The 12716-nt window shown below is 39.1% G+C and overlaps 1 protein-coding gene across 9 annotated transcripts in view; it reads left to right on the forward strand.

The window, feature by feature from the left end:
- Positions 1-12716, forward strand: part of rapgef2b (Rap guanine nucleotide exchange factor 2b) — a 370696-nt gene that overhangs the window by 337569 nt on the left and 20411 nt on the right. For 7 of the 9 annotated variants that reach the window (XM_069926253.1, XM_069926247.1, XM_069926246.1 and 4 more), the window contains 2 exons: positions 560-877; positions 9142-9217. In XM_069926253.1, the coding sequence (XP_069782354.1) occupies positions 560-877; positions 9142-9217 (394 nt within the window). Of the gene's footprint in view, positions 1-559; positions 878-6677; positions 6854-9141; positions 9218-12716 lie in introns of those variants that run through there. The other 2 variants (XR_011354029.1, XM_069926251.1) reach the window with 2 other exon arrangements.

Genomic DNA, 12716 nt, shown 5'->3' on the forward strand with positions numbered 1-12716 from the left:
AGTTGATGAGAATTAGCAGAATAACTTGATTTTTTTTCTCATGAATTTTTATTACAGGGATTAGAGAAATTTTTGCAACAAAGATGTAACCGGGTCTGAGGGATTTATTCATTTATTACTGGCAAAATTTGCAATATACAATTTGTTTTGCTTTTGATTTTTTTAAAATTTAGTTATAAGGCACGGTAACTGGTACTTTCAGCCCTTGAGATTGTGCTGCCCTACATCGCCTTGTACATTTTGACAGCGGGAGGAAACCGGATCACCTGGAAGAAACTTAAGCAGACAAGGGGAGAATATACAAACTCTTTACAGACAGCACAGGATTTGAACCCCAGTCCCAATCTTTTGTACTGTGGCACCAATGTGCTAACTGTTACACTAACCGTGTTAACAAATCTTTCTCAAATGTCATAACTTGTTACCAGATTATTTTAAACACTCTTAAACAAAGTATATTATTGTCAGTAAGATTTTTTTTTGTCTTTCTATGGATGTTAAGATCCTTATTATTTTGTACACATTAATCATTTTATGCTACTGTATTCTTACACTACAGCTCGAAAAGAAGGCAGGTATCGTGAACCACCACCAACACCTCCAGGGTATGTTGGAATTCCAATTGCAGACTTCCAGGAAGGTCATCGACATCCAGCCATGAAGCCCCCGGATTACAATGTAGCACTACAAAGGTCACAATTTGTGGCAAGAGCTTGTGATAGCCTTGGCCATACATCTGGTCAAAGTGCAGCTTCACAAATGGTCAGTCACTCACAGGTTAGACCTCTTAGCCGGCCTCAGTGGCACAAGCCAAATGAGTCAGACCCTAGACTAGCTCTTCTGCAGTCCCAAGGTTCGCCATCAGAAGATGAGGATGGTAAGTAACAAATTATGTTTTTGATCTGTTAATTGTATTTTTTTAATACAATATTCTGTAGAATTCAGAAGAGCAGAAAATATGCTATAATACAATTGTATATACAGAAAAGTATCTGAAGTATTTAGTCACTTGCCACTTGTTACAAATAAATGAGAATGAAAAGGAAAAGTATTTCAATGGCAACATGTAAAAAACCTGGGCAGTTAATCCATGAGAGTCAGGATTTTTTTTATTACACTGATATCCGTTAATAAAAAAGTTGTGTTGAGAACAGGACTATTAAGGTATAATATCCCAATGGTACTCAGGAGATAGCAAAAGTATTAAAATCATCATTTCATTCACTATTTACAAGGAAGATAAATTGGACTGTATGTGACTTTAAGAAGAAATGGTTGGAGGATGGCCATCGAGATGTTAAAACTCTGAAGACCTCTGTTTGAGTGACTGCACAGAAATATTTCCATGTAGATTGGGGGAAGGCTTGAGTAGATAGTAAATGGCAACTGCTTGGGCTATGTCATATATCCCAGATAACGAATGATATTGGATTGACCGATATGAGACAATGTGCAATCATGATAAAGAAGGGAGCGAAACAAAATAATTTAATCAAACTCAAAGGATTAAACTGCTGGTCTAGCTGGGTTGCATCCAATCATTGTAAAGTAAAACCTAAGAAAGAGAAAGCAAATCAATGTGGGTATACCCCATTTTATGAAACTTTTCGTAAGCTGAAATTGCCTAAACTGAAGACTCATTCACTACTATTGGAGGGTATTTTTGTAAAAGCGAAAAAAGATTTAAATCCTTTCGTAAAAAGCAAACATTGATTTCTTCATCAAAGCAAATCTTTGTGAAGCGAGTATTTGTATACATATTTAATACTTGATGGAGAAAATAATGAGCCAGAGGGCAGCTGCTGTAATATCTGCATTACTGTGAGAGTTAAAGAAGTAATTGAAAATCACAAACTCCAGATATTGGAAATGTGAAATAAAAACAGAAAATTCTTGAAGCAACTGTGGAAATAAAATCAGAGCCAACATTTCAGTTGAAGTCTACATGAAAACTGGGAAATCAAGGAAACAATTTACTTTTAATGAACAAAATGTAGATAGGCACCTCAATAAAAGAGCAGGGAGAGGAGCACGGGCCAGCGGCCAAGAGGTCATAGGTGGACATTGATGGGAGGGAAAAGCTGAGAATTGATCGGGGGAGGGGTTGACAGCTCTGTGAATGCAGTGCTCGAAGAAAGGAGACAGGGAAAGGGAAGTAGAGAGAGATGGAAAGAAAGGGATAAGGAAAGTTAGTAATGGGGGCAGTCTAACAGAAATTGGAGAAGCTGACATTAATGCCATCTGGTTGGAGAAAGCCCAGGTGAATATGAGGTGTTCTTTCTTTAAATTGTGGGAGGTCTCAGTTTGGAAATGTATGAGATCATGGACAGACATGTCGGCATGAGAATGGGGCAGGGAATTGAAATAGGATGCCACTTAGGAGATAACTTCTATTACAGCATACGGAGGTCTCTAGCTTGTAACATTGGTATATTTGCCTCCTACGAACACTGCTGAGTTTCTCCAGCGCTTTTGTGTATTAACTACAATCACAGCATCTACAAACTTTCATGTTTCATTTTTAATGACAGCTAGAGAGTGAATGTTACACTCACATATGTGCATGGTTAACCAAACTTATTTGTTATATAATTTACATTTTCCTTAATTTTTTTTCCAATTTGCCTGTAATTTATTAAGTTGTCCTTGAGTATCAATAACTGGGCATAGAGGTGGAGGGTACAAAATCCCAAAAGTTGATTTGGTGAATGCAGTGGATAGGGATTATGATCAGTTGCTGGGTCACTTTCACAATTGTGAGATGTTGTGGGATCACTCTCAAACTTAGCTACACCATTTTTAACTATCTGCAACCAGTTTCCAAAACTAAACTTTTTTTTTAAAGTATCTGTGAAGCAGGCCTCGGGTTTATATTTAATATTTACTTCTGCTAGTCTTTCCTAAGCAATTTTCCTGGAAGTGGAACCCTGATGTGCATTACACACTATCTCAGAGATTGGGTGCTCTATGCATTAAAAGGATCCAAAAATAATTTTGTGAACTTTGTTAAAAACTATATATATTGCAGCATACAATAAAATTTCTAGTGCTATGCCATTTCAGTGAAAAAAAAGCATAACATGGAGCTTTCCATGGCCAATGTTAAAGAATAATGTAGAAAGAGTTTTTAGAAATATTTGCAGTGTGTGTAATTATTTAACACATACTGTACAATTCAAATGATGCCTAAGAAATGGGAGGGCAATTTAAGCCCCATCACCTGCTGGCACTCACATCATCCAAAATCTTGTTTCATCTACAGAGTGACTGCCAGCAGTTCATGTTTTGTATAATGACCAAATTTGCTGAATTTAGGACTACATCTGGATTCAAATAAAAAAACACAATGATGGAGAAACTCAGTAGGTAAAACAGTATACTTTATATAGCAAAGATAAAGGTTCACAACCAATGTTTCGGGCTTGAGCCTTTCATCAAGGTATGACAAAATGTCATAGGCATTTGAAGGGCTCAAGCCCGAAACATTGGTTGTGAACCTTTATCTTTGCTATATGATGATGTACTTTCCAGCATTGTGTTTTTACTTCAACCATACTGTCTGAAGTCTTTAATGTGTTACTTCTGGGTACAAATGTGCCTCTTTCAAATCTTTGGGTTTATGGCAACTAATTTTCAAGGTTTCTTAATGATGAATGTATTTTTCAAGAAGAACTGACCATTAAATATGTATCACAAGTTATGGAATCACTTGATCGAGGAGAAAATACATTCAAAGACAAATTTTAAAGCTAAACAATTGTTTTCCTCGAGCACAAATCACTAACTTAGTCCTTTTATCTAAAGTAAACATCTGGGACCAACTTTTGACTGGCAAAATAATCGAGTTGCTGCTACAGAATCACATAATTTGAAAGTTTAATGGACAACCTGGTCATTAAAGATGTAGTGAGTGCATGTCATTGGAGTTACAAGGATAATGGCTCTGTGTTCTATATTTCGTTTGTTTTGATGTTTCAGCAACATTGCAGTTGTGGAGTTTTCTTGGGAATCTTCCATCATTCCTGATGTTACACAGCAATAAATGTTTACAGCTCAAAGAGAATTGGCTGAGTCACAGAGCAGTAAACCCAAGATTCTGATACAGTGACACAGCCACCCAAATGCATGTTGCCAGAAGGTTGTCACCATGAGATAGAATCTGAATAAACAGTGGTCAGGAACCGAGGTGTGGAAAGGTCAGTTGTATAAGAGCCAGAGTTTTTGGAATTGCAGAAGTTCTTTGCTTGTTTGAATGAGAGTAAAGACTGCAGGGTGGATGGACCAATTGAACTGGTAGCCACTTGTGGTTGTCAGCATAGTGAGGGAAAATTGACAGTGTTCTCTGCAAGAGTAGGAATCCAGAGGGTTTGTTGTCTTGCCAAAGCTGTATTTTGGGATAAATAACCTGGGCTAGAAAGAAATCTGCATTTGAATAGAAAAGATCCAAAAGGTGTGATACAGGTTGATACCAATAATGTAAGCAGGACAAAGGAAAAAGTTCTGCATAATCAGTATGAGGACCAAGGCAACAAATTGGAAGCAGAACCTCAAATGTAATTGTCTCTGACTTGTTATCAGAACAACATGGCTCAAAGACTGATGTGGTGGAAGTAGCTTTCCAATTCATGGGTACCAGCACAAGTATTTAGGAAAAGGGGATTTGTACCTTTAGTTCAGCATCCACCAGAACTATGTTGTGACTAACTTCTTGCAAGCTGCACATATGGGAAATCATAGAGAGAAAGTGATAGAGAAAGGTGGGAATAAAGTTTACAACTAAGAGTACATCGGTGGTTAAGGTTAAAGGTTATAAAATAATAGAAGGACATAACTAAAGGCTCTGTATCTGAAGGCATTTAACATTCAAACAGATGAACTGAGCATACAAATTAAATAACTATGGTTCTACAATATGATAGAAATTAGAGAACTATAACTGCAGTATGACGTTGAATAAGATTTGAATATTGAGGGCTTCATGGCATTTAGCAAAGACAGGAAATCAGGAAATGTTAATGATGGTGGTCTTGGCACAATAGAGATATTTAATTTCAGGAAATCAGGTCACCGAAGCAGTTTGAATGGAGAAATAATAGAGCAAAGTCGTCACTTATAGTACACACACCGAGCTGTAATAACATGGTTGGATAGATTATGAAGAAAAGAATAATAAGAGCTTGTCAGAAAGTTACGGTGATAATCATGGAGCATTGAAATCAACATACACTGGAAAAACATGAAGAGGAAAGTGAACCTAATGTAGAGATCAATATCCTTTGGATAATTTCTTTGAACAGCTCACCCTAGATCTAACAGGCAGGCAGACCACTAAATCTGATATTGTACAATGAAATTGAGCTTTTCAATTACTTTATTGGGTAAGTACCCTTCGATAGCAGCAATTATAATATATAATTTTACATTCAGTTTGAGGGTGTTCACTATCAGTATTTTGACTTAAATTATAGCAACACTTGGGACATGAAAGTGGAATTTGCTAAAATGAACTACAGAATTAAGTTTAAAGCATCGGACAGTTGAGATGGAATAGCAGGCACTGAAAAAGGGAAAAACAGCCTGTGTGATCTTCTACCGTGGAGGCCCTCACTGGTCCGCCCCACTGTGGTAACCGTCCCAAGGGTCATCTCCTCTTCTTCTCCATCTCAAACTGAGCATGCTCTCCTTGTTACTGGTACCCTGCACTAGTCCTCTGCTTCCCCGGACTCTGCAACCCCTTGGTTCTGCTACCGAACATAGGCACGGCCATCTTGGGCCCAGACCCTGCAGTCATAGGATTTTAAACTAAACCACATAAGGTCCTTTAACTGGCTATTTAAGGCACATATGGCGCTGTCCGCAGCTGGGCTGGGTGGTAGGCCCTCGGGGGGAGAGATGTGTCTCCTGCACACGCTCTCCCAAGGTCTGCACCAACAACTGCTTGTATGGGTTCACAACAACTCGATGATGCAGTTTAACCATGTTAGCTGTTTAACCCTATGCTTATTAAATGCTTATCAAAACCTGTTTTAAAATTATTTGAAGATACTGCTGCCACTGTGCATTGAGGAAGATAGTCCCATAAACTCACATTCAGAGATGCAGTTTACTTATTTTAAAAAGTGATCAGATAGCCATCAGTAAATTTTTTACATCAGAAATGATACTTGCAAAATATTGAGTGGTACTTTCAGTAGACTTGAGATCCTTACTCAATTAATCAATCTCCTCCCCCCCTCCGGGTCCAGTCTCTCCCTACCTACATCTGCAATACCTAGGGTGGCCATTCCAAAAGGAGGACATATTCATAGATAACTATAGCATGTTTGCATTTGTTGTTTTTGTAATATCATTTAAATCTTTTTTTGAAACACATTGTGTGTGTGTGTGTATTGTATGTGTTTATATATATATGTGTGTGTGTATATATGTATGTGTATATATATATATATATATATGTATTTATGTGTGTGTGTGTGTGTGTGTGTGTGCGCATAGATAGTAACCTATGACCATGTCCACCTTTGCAATGGCCACACTAGAGATACCTCACGTGCCCTCCATCTCTTCAATTACTTCCAATTCCCTGAACTTGACCACCTCAAGTTCAGTCCAATCTCTTATACCTTCATCTCCCATACAGAAAGTCTCAAAGCCCTTTGTTTCTTTCTTAACAACAGACTGAAACAGTCCCGCTCCACCAACACCCTTCTCCGCCTGGCAGAACTTGTTCTCACAACAGTAAATTCTCCTTTGACTCAAGTCAAAGGAGTAGCCATGGGTACCTGCATAGGTCCCAGGTATGCCTGCCTTTTCGTTGGCTTTGTGGAGCAATCCATGCTGCATGCCGACACAGGTAAGGTTCCTCAACTCTTCCTCTGCAACATTGACGACTGCATTGGTGCTGCCTCGTGCACCCATGATGAGCTCGTCAACTTCATTCACTTTGGTGCTAATTTTCACCCCAACTTCAAATTCACTTGGTTCATCTCCAGTGACACTCTGTCCTTTCTTGATCTCTCTGTCTCCATTTCAGGAAGAAAACTTTATACAGTCATTTCTTACAAACCTACCAACTCCCTCAACTATCTCAACTACACTTCTTCACACCCAGTCTCCTGTATGGATTCTCTTCCTTTTTCTCAATTCCTCCATCTCCATTGCATCTGTTCCCAAGAAGAGGTCTTCCAGTCCAGATCATCCAAAATATCGTCCTTCAATAAAATGGCTTCCCCACTATCACTATTAACTCAGCCATAGCCTGCATCCCTTCCATTTTGCACACATCTCTCCTGGCCCCCTGTGCCCCTAGACACAACAAAAACAGATTCCCCTTGTCCTCACCTACCACCCCACTAGCCTCCACATCCAGCATATTATCCTCCTCAATTTCCGTAACTTACAACATGATCCCATCACCAGACACATTTTCCCCTCTCCACCTTTGTAGGGACTGCTCCCTCTGTGACTCCCTTGTTCACTCATCCCTTCCCACTCATCATCCACTTGCCACCTTCCTCTGTGACTGGAGGAAGTGCCACACTTGCACCCACACCTCTTCCCTCACCACCATTCAGGGCCCCAAGCAGTCCTTCCAAGTAAAGTAACACTACACTTGTGAATCTATGAGACTCATCTACTTCATCTGGTTCTCCTGTTGTGGCCTTCTGTACATTAGAGAGATGGAATGCAGACTGGGAGGTTGCTTTGCTGAGCACCTTTCACTCTGTCTGCATCAATGACAGAGATCTCCCAGTGGCCAACCATTTCAATTCTGTGCCCCACTCCCACGCTGACATATCTGTCCATGGCCTCAAGCACTGCCACACCAAGGCCACCAGTAAAGTGGAGGAGCAACACCTAATATTCTGCCTGGGCACTCTCTAACCAGATGGCATTAAGATTGTCTTCTCCGGTTTCTGCTAGACCACTCCCTGTTCTCCCTCTTCCCTATCCCTCTGTCTCCTTTCCTCCAGCTCTCCACCCCCTTTCCTCTCCATTTAGAGCTATATCCCTCTCCATGCACAGAGCTATCCCCTTCCCCCTGTTTTCTGCTGTGACCTCCCTCCCTTATCCATTCATTACCTCAGTCTTTCCCCACCATTTTATACAGGTGCCTGCTTCCACCTTAATGAATGAATGTTGGTTATGTACCTTTATATTTACTATATAGTAAGTTTCTGATTATCCAAAAAACACTTTACCGAAATTCTCAGTTATCTGCAAAAATTTTCAGTGGTGACATGACGTCATAAGTTGAAAGAAAAATTGAAAAAAATGTTACTTATTGTGCCCATTGGGACTCTGTCTGCATCAATTGAATCCAACAGAGCGGGACCTCGGGCTCTTGGGCAGGTTTGGCAACGGCGGTGGGGGGGTTTTGGGGATCGGAGCGGGGACCTCTGGCTCCTGGGCAGGTTCGGCTATAGTGATGGGGAGGTGTCGGGATCAGAGCAGGGACCTCAAGTGCTTGGGCAGTTTTGGCAGTGATGGTGGGGAGGTGTCTGGGTCGTCGACGGCCGAAACAAGTATTCCACTGCTTAAACTGGGCTGCTTCAAGCCATTTATTTATCAGGTATCCGGAAAATCCAGTTAGCCAATACACATCCGGTCCCGAACGTTTCAGATGATCAGAAGCAAACTGTACAGTGTATCCTGTTTGCCTTGCTGAGTTTCTCTAGCATTGTGTTTTTACATGACTCAATCTTTAACTGTTTTCCAGTTTGCACCTATTTTATTTGGGCTCTTCCATCTTGAATGTATGTCTTATACTATTACTACCTTTCTGGTATGCTTGCCTTTCTATTTATACAGACAGTCTTTATATTTTGGCACACTCCATCTTTGCATTTCCACATTTTGTGCACCAAACCACATCTTTTCTTTTTGCTCTCATGCATGTTTTTTTAAAAATGTCAATGCATTTTATTTGCTGTATATTTAAACATGCTTAGATTTAGGTGTTTAACTTTTTTATATTGCTTGTAATCCACCTTCTATGTGCTGTTGAATTTGGCCTCATTTGTTATGTCATTGTTGCTCCTCCTCTTTTACATGTGCAATGTCATCTCACAGTTTGTTAGTCTTAATCTCCTTGTAGGTAATGTCTTTCGCTTTTTCTCTGTTCTGCTCACATGCTACCAGGAACAGAAAGCAAAAAAAGAATTGACAAATTTAAAAAAGATCACGAAGTGGAAAACAGAAAGCAAAGAGCAAAAAGGTAAAAAGATCATTTCGGAAGCAAGAAATAATTTTAATTGAAACATTTACTGAGAGGGAACAGCAAATCCTTCAGGTTTTATTTTGCATCATAAATTTCTACAGCACACAAACAAGTCCTTTAACCCATCTTGACCATGCCAACGAAACTGGTCCCATTTCACTGTATTTATGTGCCTTTCTAAATGTGTTTTGAAAATAACAATTGTTCCTGCCTCTACCACTTCCTCTAGCAGCTTGTTCCATAAACTGTGTAAAGAAAGTGCCTCTCGTGTCCCTTTTAAATCTTTCCCCTCTCACCTTATTTATGCCCACTAGTTTTAGATTCTTGTACCCTGGGAAAAAGACTAGTTTGGTTTACTTTATCTTAGCTCCTCTGTTAGGTTCCCACTCTTCCCTCCCCCCCCCCGCCACCCCAACTTGCCCCCATGCACCAGGGAGAAATCTTTTAGCTTATTGTTAAAATTCAAAGGTCCTCTCTCTCCCCACAACCAGTCCTGGCAACATTTTTGGAAATCTTTCCTGTACCCTTTCCATTTTTTGTAAAATCCAAGGGACTTCGTAGAGCTAAATACGATCTTCATATTATGAATATTTTCGTTCAACCATTCTGTGAATTAATTTCAACCATCAGTAACACTTTCATGAATTTGAACAATACACTTGAAGTGTTGTGTTCCCTAATTTCAGTGCTGAATTTAATATTGCTTAATCATGTATGGAAATCACCTTCCTTTACAAGAATAAATTGGGACCAAATATGACGCATTTGGCCCTTTGAACCTCCTTGCTCATTCAGTAAGATCAAACCAGAGTTGATTGTAACCTTCTCATTTGCTTCTTTGTAAAAATAAATTCTTTTCAAAAATCTCTTTACCTCTGCCTTTAAAAATATTCAAAACTCTGTTCCCATTATATCTTTTGTAGTGAGTACTAATGCAAAATGCCTATTTATTTCCCATCTCATTGTTTTGCATCATTGACTCTCAAAGTACACAGCAATACTTCCTACAGCACCAACGTTTCACCCCAAAGATGCATCTCCTACTGACACCAGTTCCCTGTGATTTGGAACATACTTCTGTCATATCAATCTTTGAAGTACACATTCATTTTTCACTTGTCCTTTCCCATTTGGCTCAGGTAACAATACAGAGACAATTACATTTGAGGCTATGCTTAATTTGGTGCCATGGGCCTAATGCTCATTATACAAAATTGGTTCTTTCCCCTACTGGTATTATTGCTACTGACATATTCCACAACCTCTGGATGCCATCCTTCCTTCTGCAAGTTACTCTTCATCATAGAAAAGGTATTAAAAATCGTGGCACTAGCATACAATTCTGCTTTCAAGAATCTTGCTCTTGCCGTTCAGCTTTCTGGGCGCTTGCTCTTGGCTACAAAGAACAAATGTCAATCATTATCACTCTAATGACCTCACCTACTACCATATTCTTTTTTATTCCCCCACTTTTCTGCCTTCACTTATCTTTCTGTGAAGAGGCTCTTCTTCTTGTATCCTTCACTTTCATTCAAAGAAACTGAAAGACCCTCAAACCCAATGTGTAATTGCCAAGGATGAGGCTTGTGCTCTCTTGATTCCTTGCTTGCAATCATGCTGTCCTGTCCCTGACCACAGACTAAATTAAAAGATGCTGTCCAGAGGGTGGACTCACCTTAGTGTAAAGCATCAAGTTATATTACCACTCCCTAACGGGTTGCATCCTTGTGGAGCAAATATTAATGGCATTAGTGTTATGGAGCTCCCACATTCCACAGCTTATACCACATAAGAAATAGCAAGAGTAGGCAATTGGCCTGTTTATCTTGCTCTGCCATTCAATGAGATCATGGCTGAACTGATAATGGACTTATCTCCGCCTATCTTCCTTTTCCCCATATCCCTTAATTTCCTTACTATGTATAAATCTATGCCACCTCATCTGTAATATATTTATTGAGGTAGCTTCAATGGGCAGTGAATTCTACAGATTCACCACCTTCTGGGAAAAGCAGTAACTCTTCATCTCTGTCCTAAATTACTACCCTGGATCTTGAGGCTATGTCCCCTTGTTCTACTCTCCCCACCAATAGCAACAACTTACCTACCTCTATCTTATCTATTCCTTCCATAATTTTGTACTTTAAGATCCCCACTCATTCTTCTAAATTCAAGCAAGAACAGTCCCAGATGATTCAATCTCTCCTCATAGGCTAATGCTCTCATCTCTGGAATCAACCTGGTGAACCTCCTCTGCACCAGCTCCAAAGCCAGTACATCCTTCTGTAGGCAGTAAAGAAACATGTATCCTATGAAATTGGGGCCAGAGATAATTATTTATAGTTATATGGTCAACATAGTGTTAACAAATGTACTCATTGAGTTATGATGTGGCAATCATTTCATTTGGTTGCAGTTATTGATTCACATCATAAATGGGAAGGAAAACTATTTCCATAAAACCTTTTCCATGCAAAGGATTTTCTTTTCCACTTTTTGCATCCAGATCTGCTGCATCTGAAAGTGACAATAATGCTATTATTGAATGCTTCTCGGTAAGGTTCCATTCCAGAACATTGCCAACATGTGCTGCAATCACAAGGCAGTTCCCTTTTAAAGTTGCAAAGATGCATGCATATCCTCTGCTGAGGAGTAGAGTCTTCATTTTCTATTGCTAACTTTACAAGACATTTGATAAACTGGTGGCTGCATGTTGATATAATAATTAACCTTTTTGAATTTGCTGCTTTAAATATATTAAGTCATATGGGAGTTTAATATTATGGAAGCTTGGCTTATGTTCAGGCACTAATTAGTTTACTCCTGATAGTTTTGTTTCTGTGTTTATTTGTGTGTCCTGATAGTAAAAAGAAATATGCGACCTGACCTGTGTGCCACAGTGATCTCTTTAGAATCCTCAATTGTCCATCACATCAATTATTTTCTTGAAAATGTAGGTGGTTGATGAAGCCAAAATTCATGGTGTAGTGAACAGTGAAGAAGTTTGTCTAAGACCAGAAGAGGCTATTGATCAATTAGGATAATAGGCAAGTAGATAGCAGATGGAATTTAACTCGGACAAGTGCAAAGTGGTGTATTTTCAGAAGTTGGATGAGGGCAGGACATACACCATGAATGGTGGGGCCCAATGGAGTGTGGTTGAACAGAGAAATTTAGGGGTACAGGTACATAGCTCCCTGAAAGTAATAACAAGGATAGAATTGTCGCTTCCTTATTCTCAATTTCTAAGGCCCCATCATAGAATCTAGAACTCATGTAACATACTTATAGAAGCTCTTAGAATTCATTTATGTATTTCTTCATAATTTTTTTTTACCCTTTTAACAATTTATTTAGTATCGTGTTTTTCTTTTCAGCTTTCTTTTTAATATAACATAGGCTTCAGTACTATTTATCGGAGATTTGTTAATACTTTATTTTATTGTTATGTATGGAACATTTACATGATCAAAACAATAATAATATTGAAAAAGAT

This window comes from Narcine bancroftii, chromosome 3, assembly GCF_036971445.1.
Source record: "Narcine bancroftii isolate sNarBan1 chromosome 3, sNarBan1.hap1, whole genome shotgun sequence".
NCBI lineage: Eukaryota > Metazoa > Chordata > Chondrichthyes > Torpediniformes > Narcinidae > Narcine > Narcine bancroftii.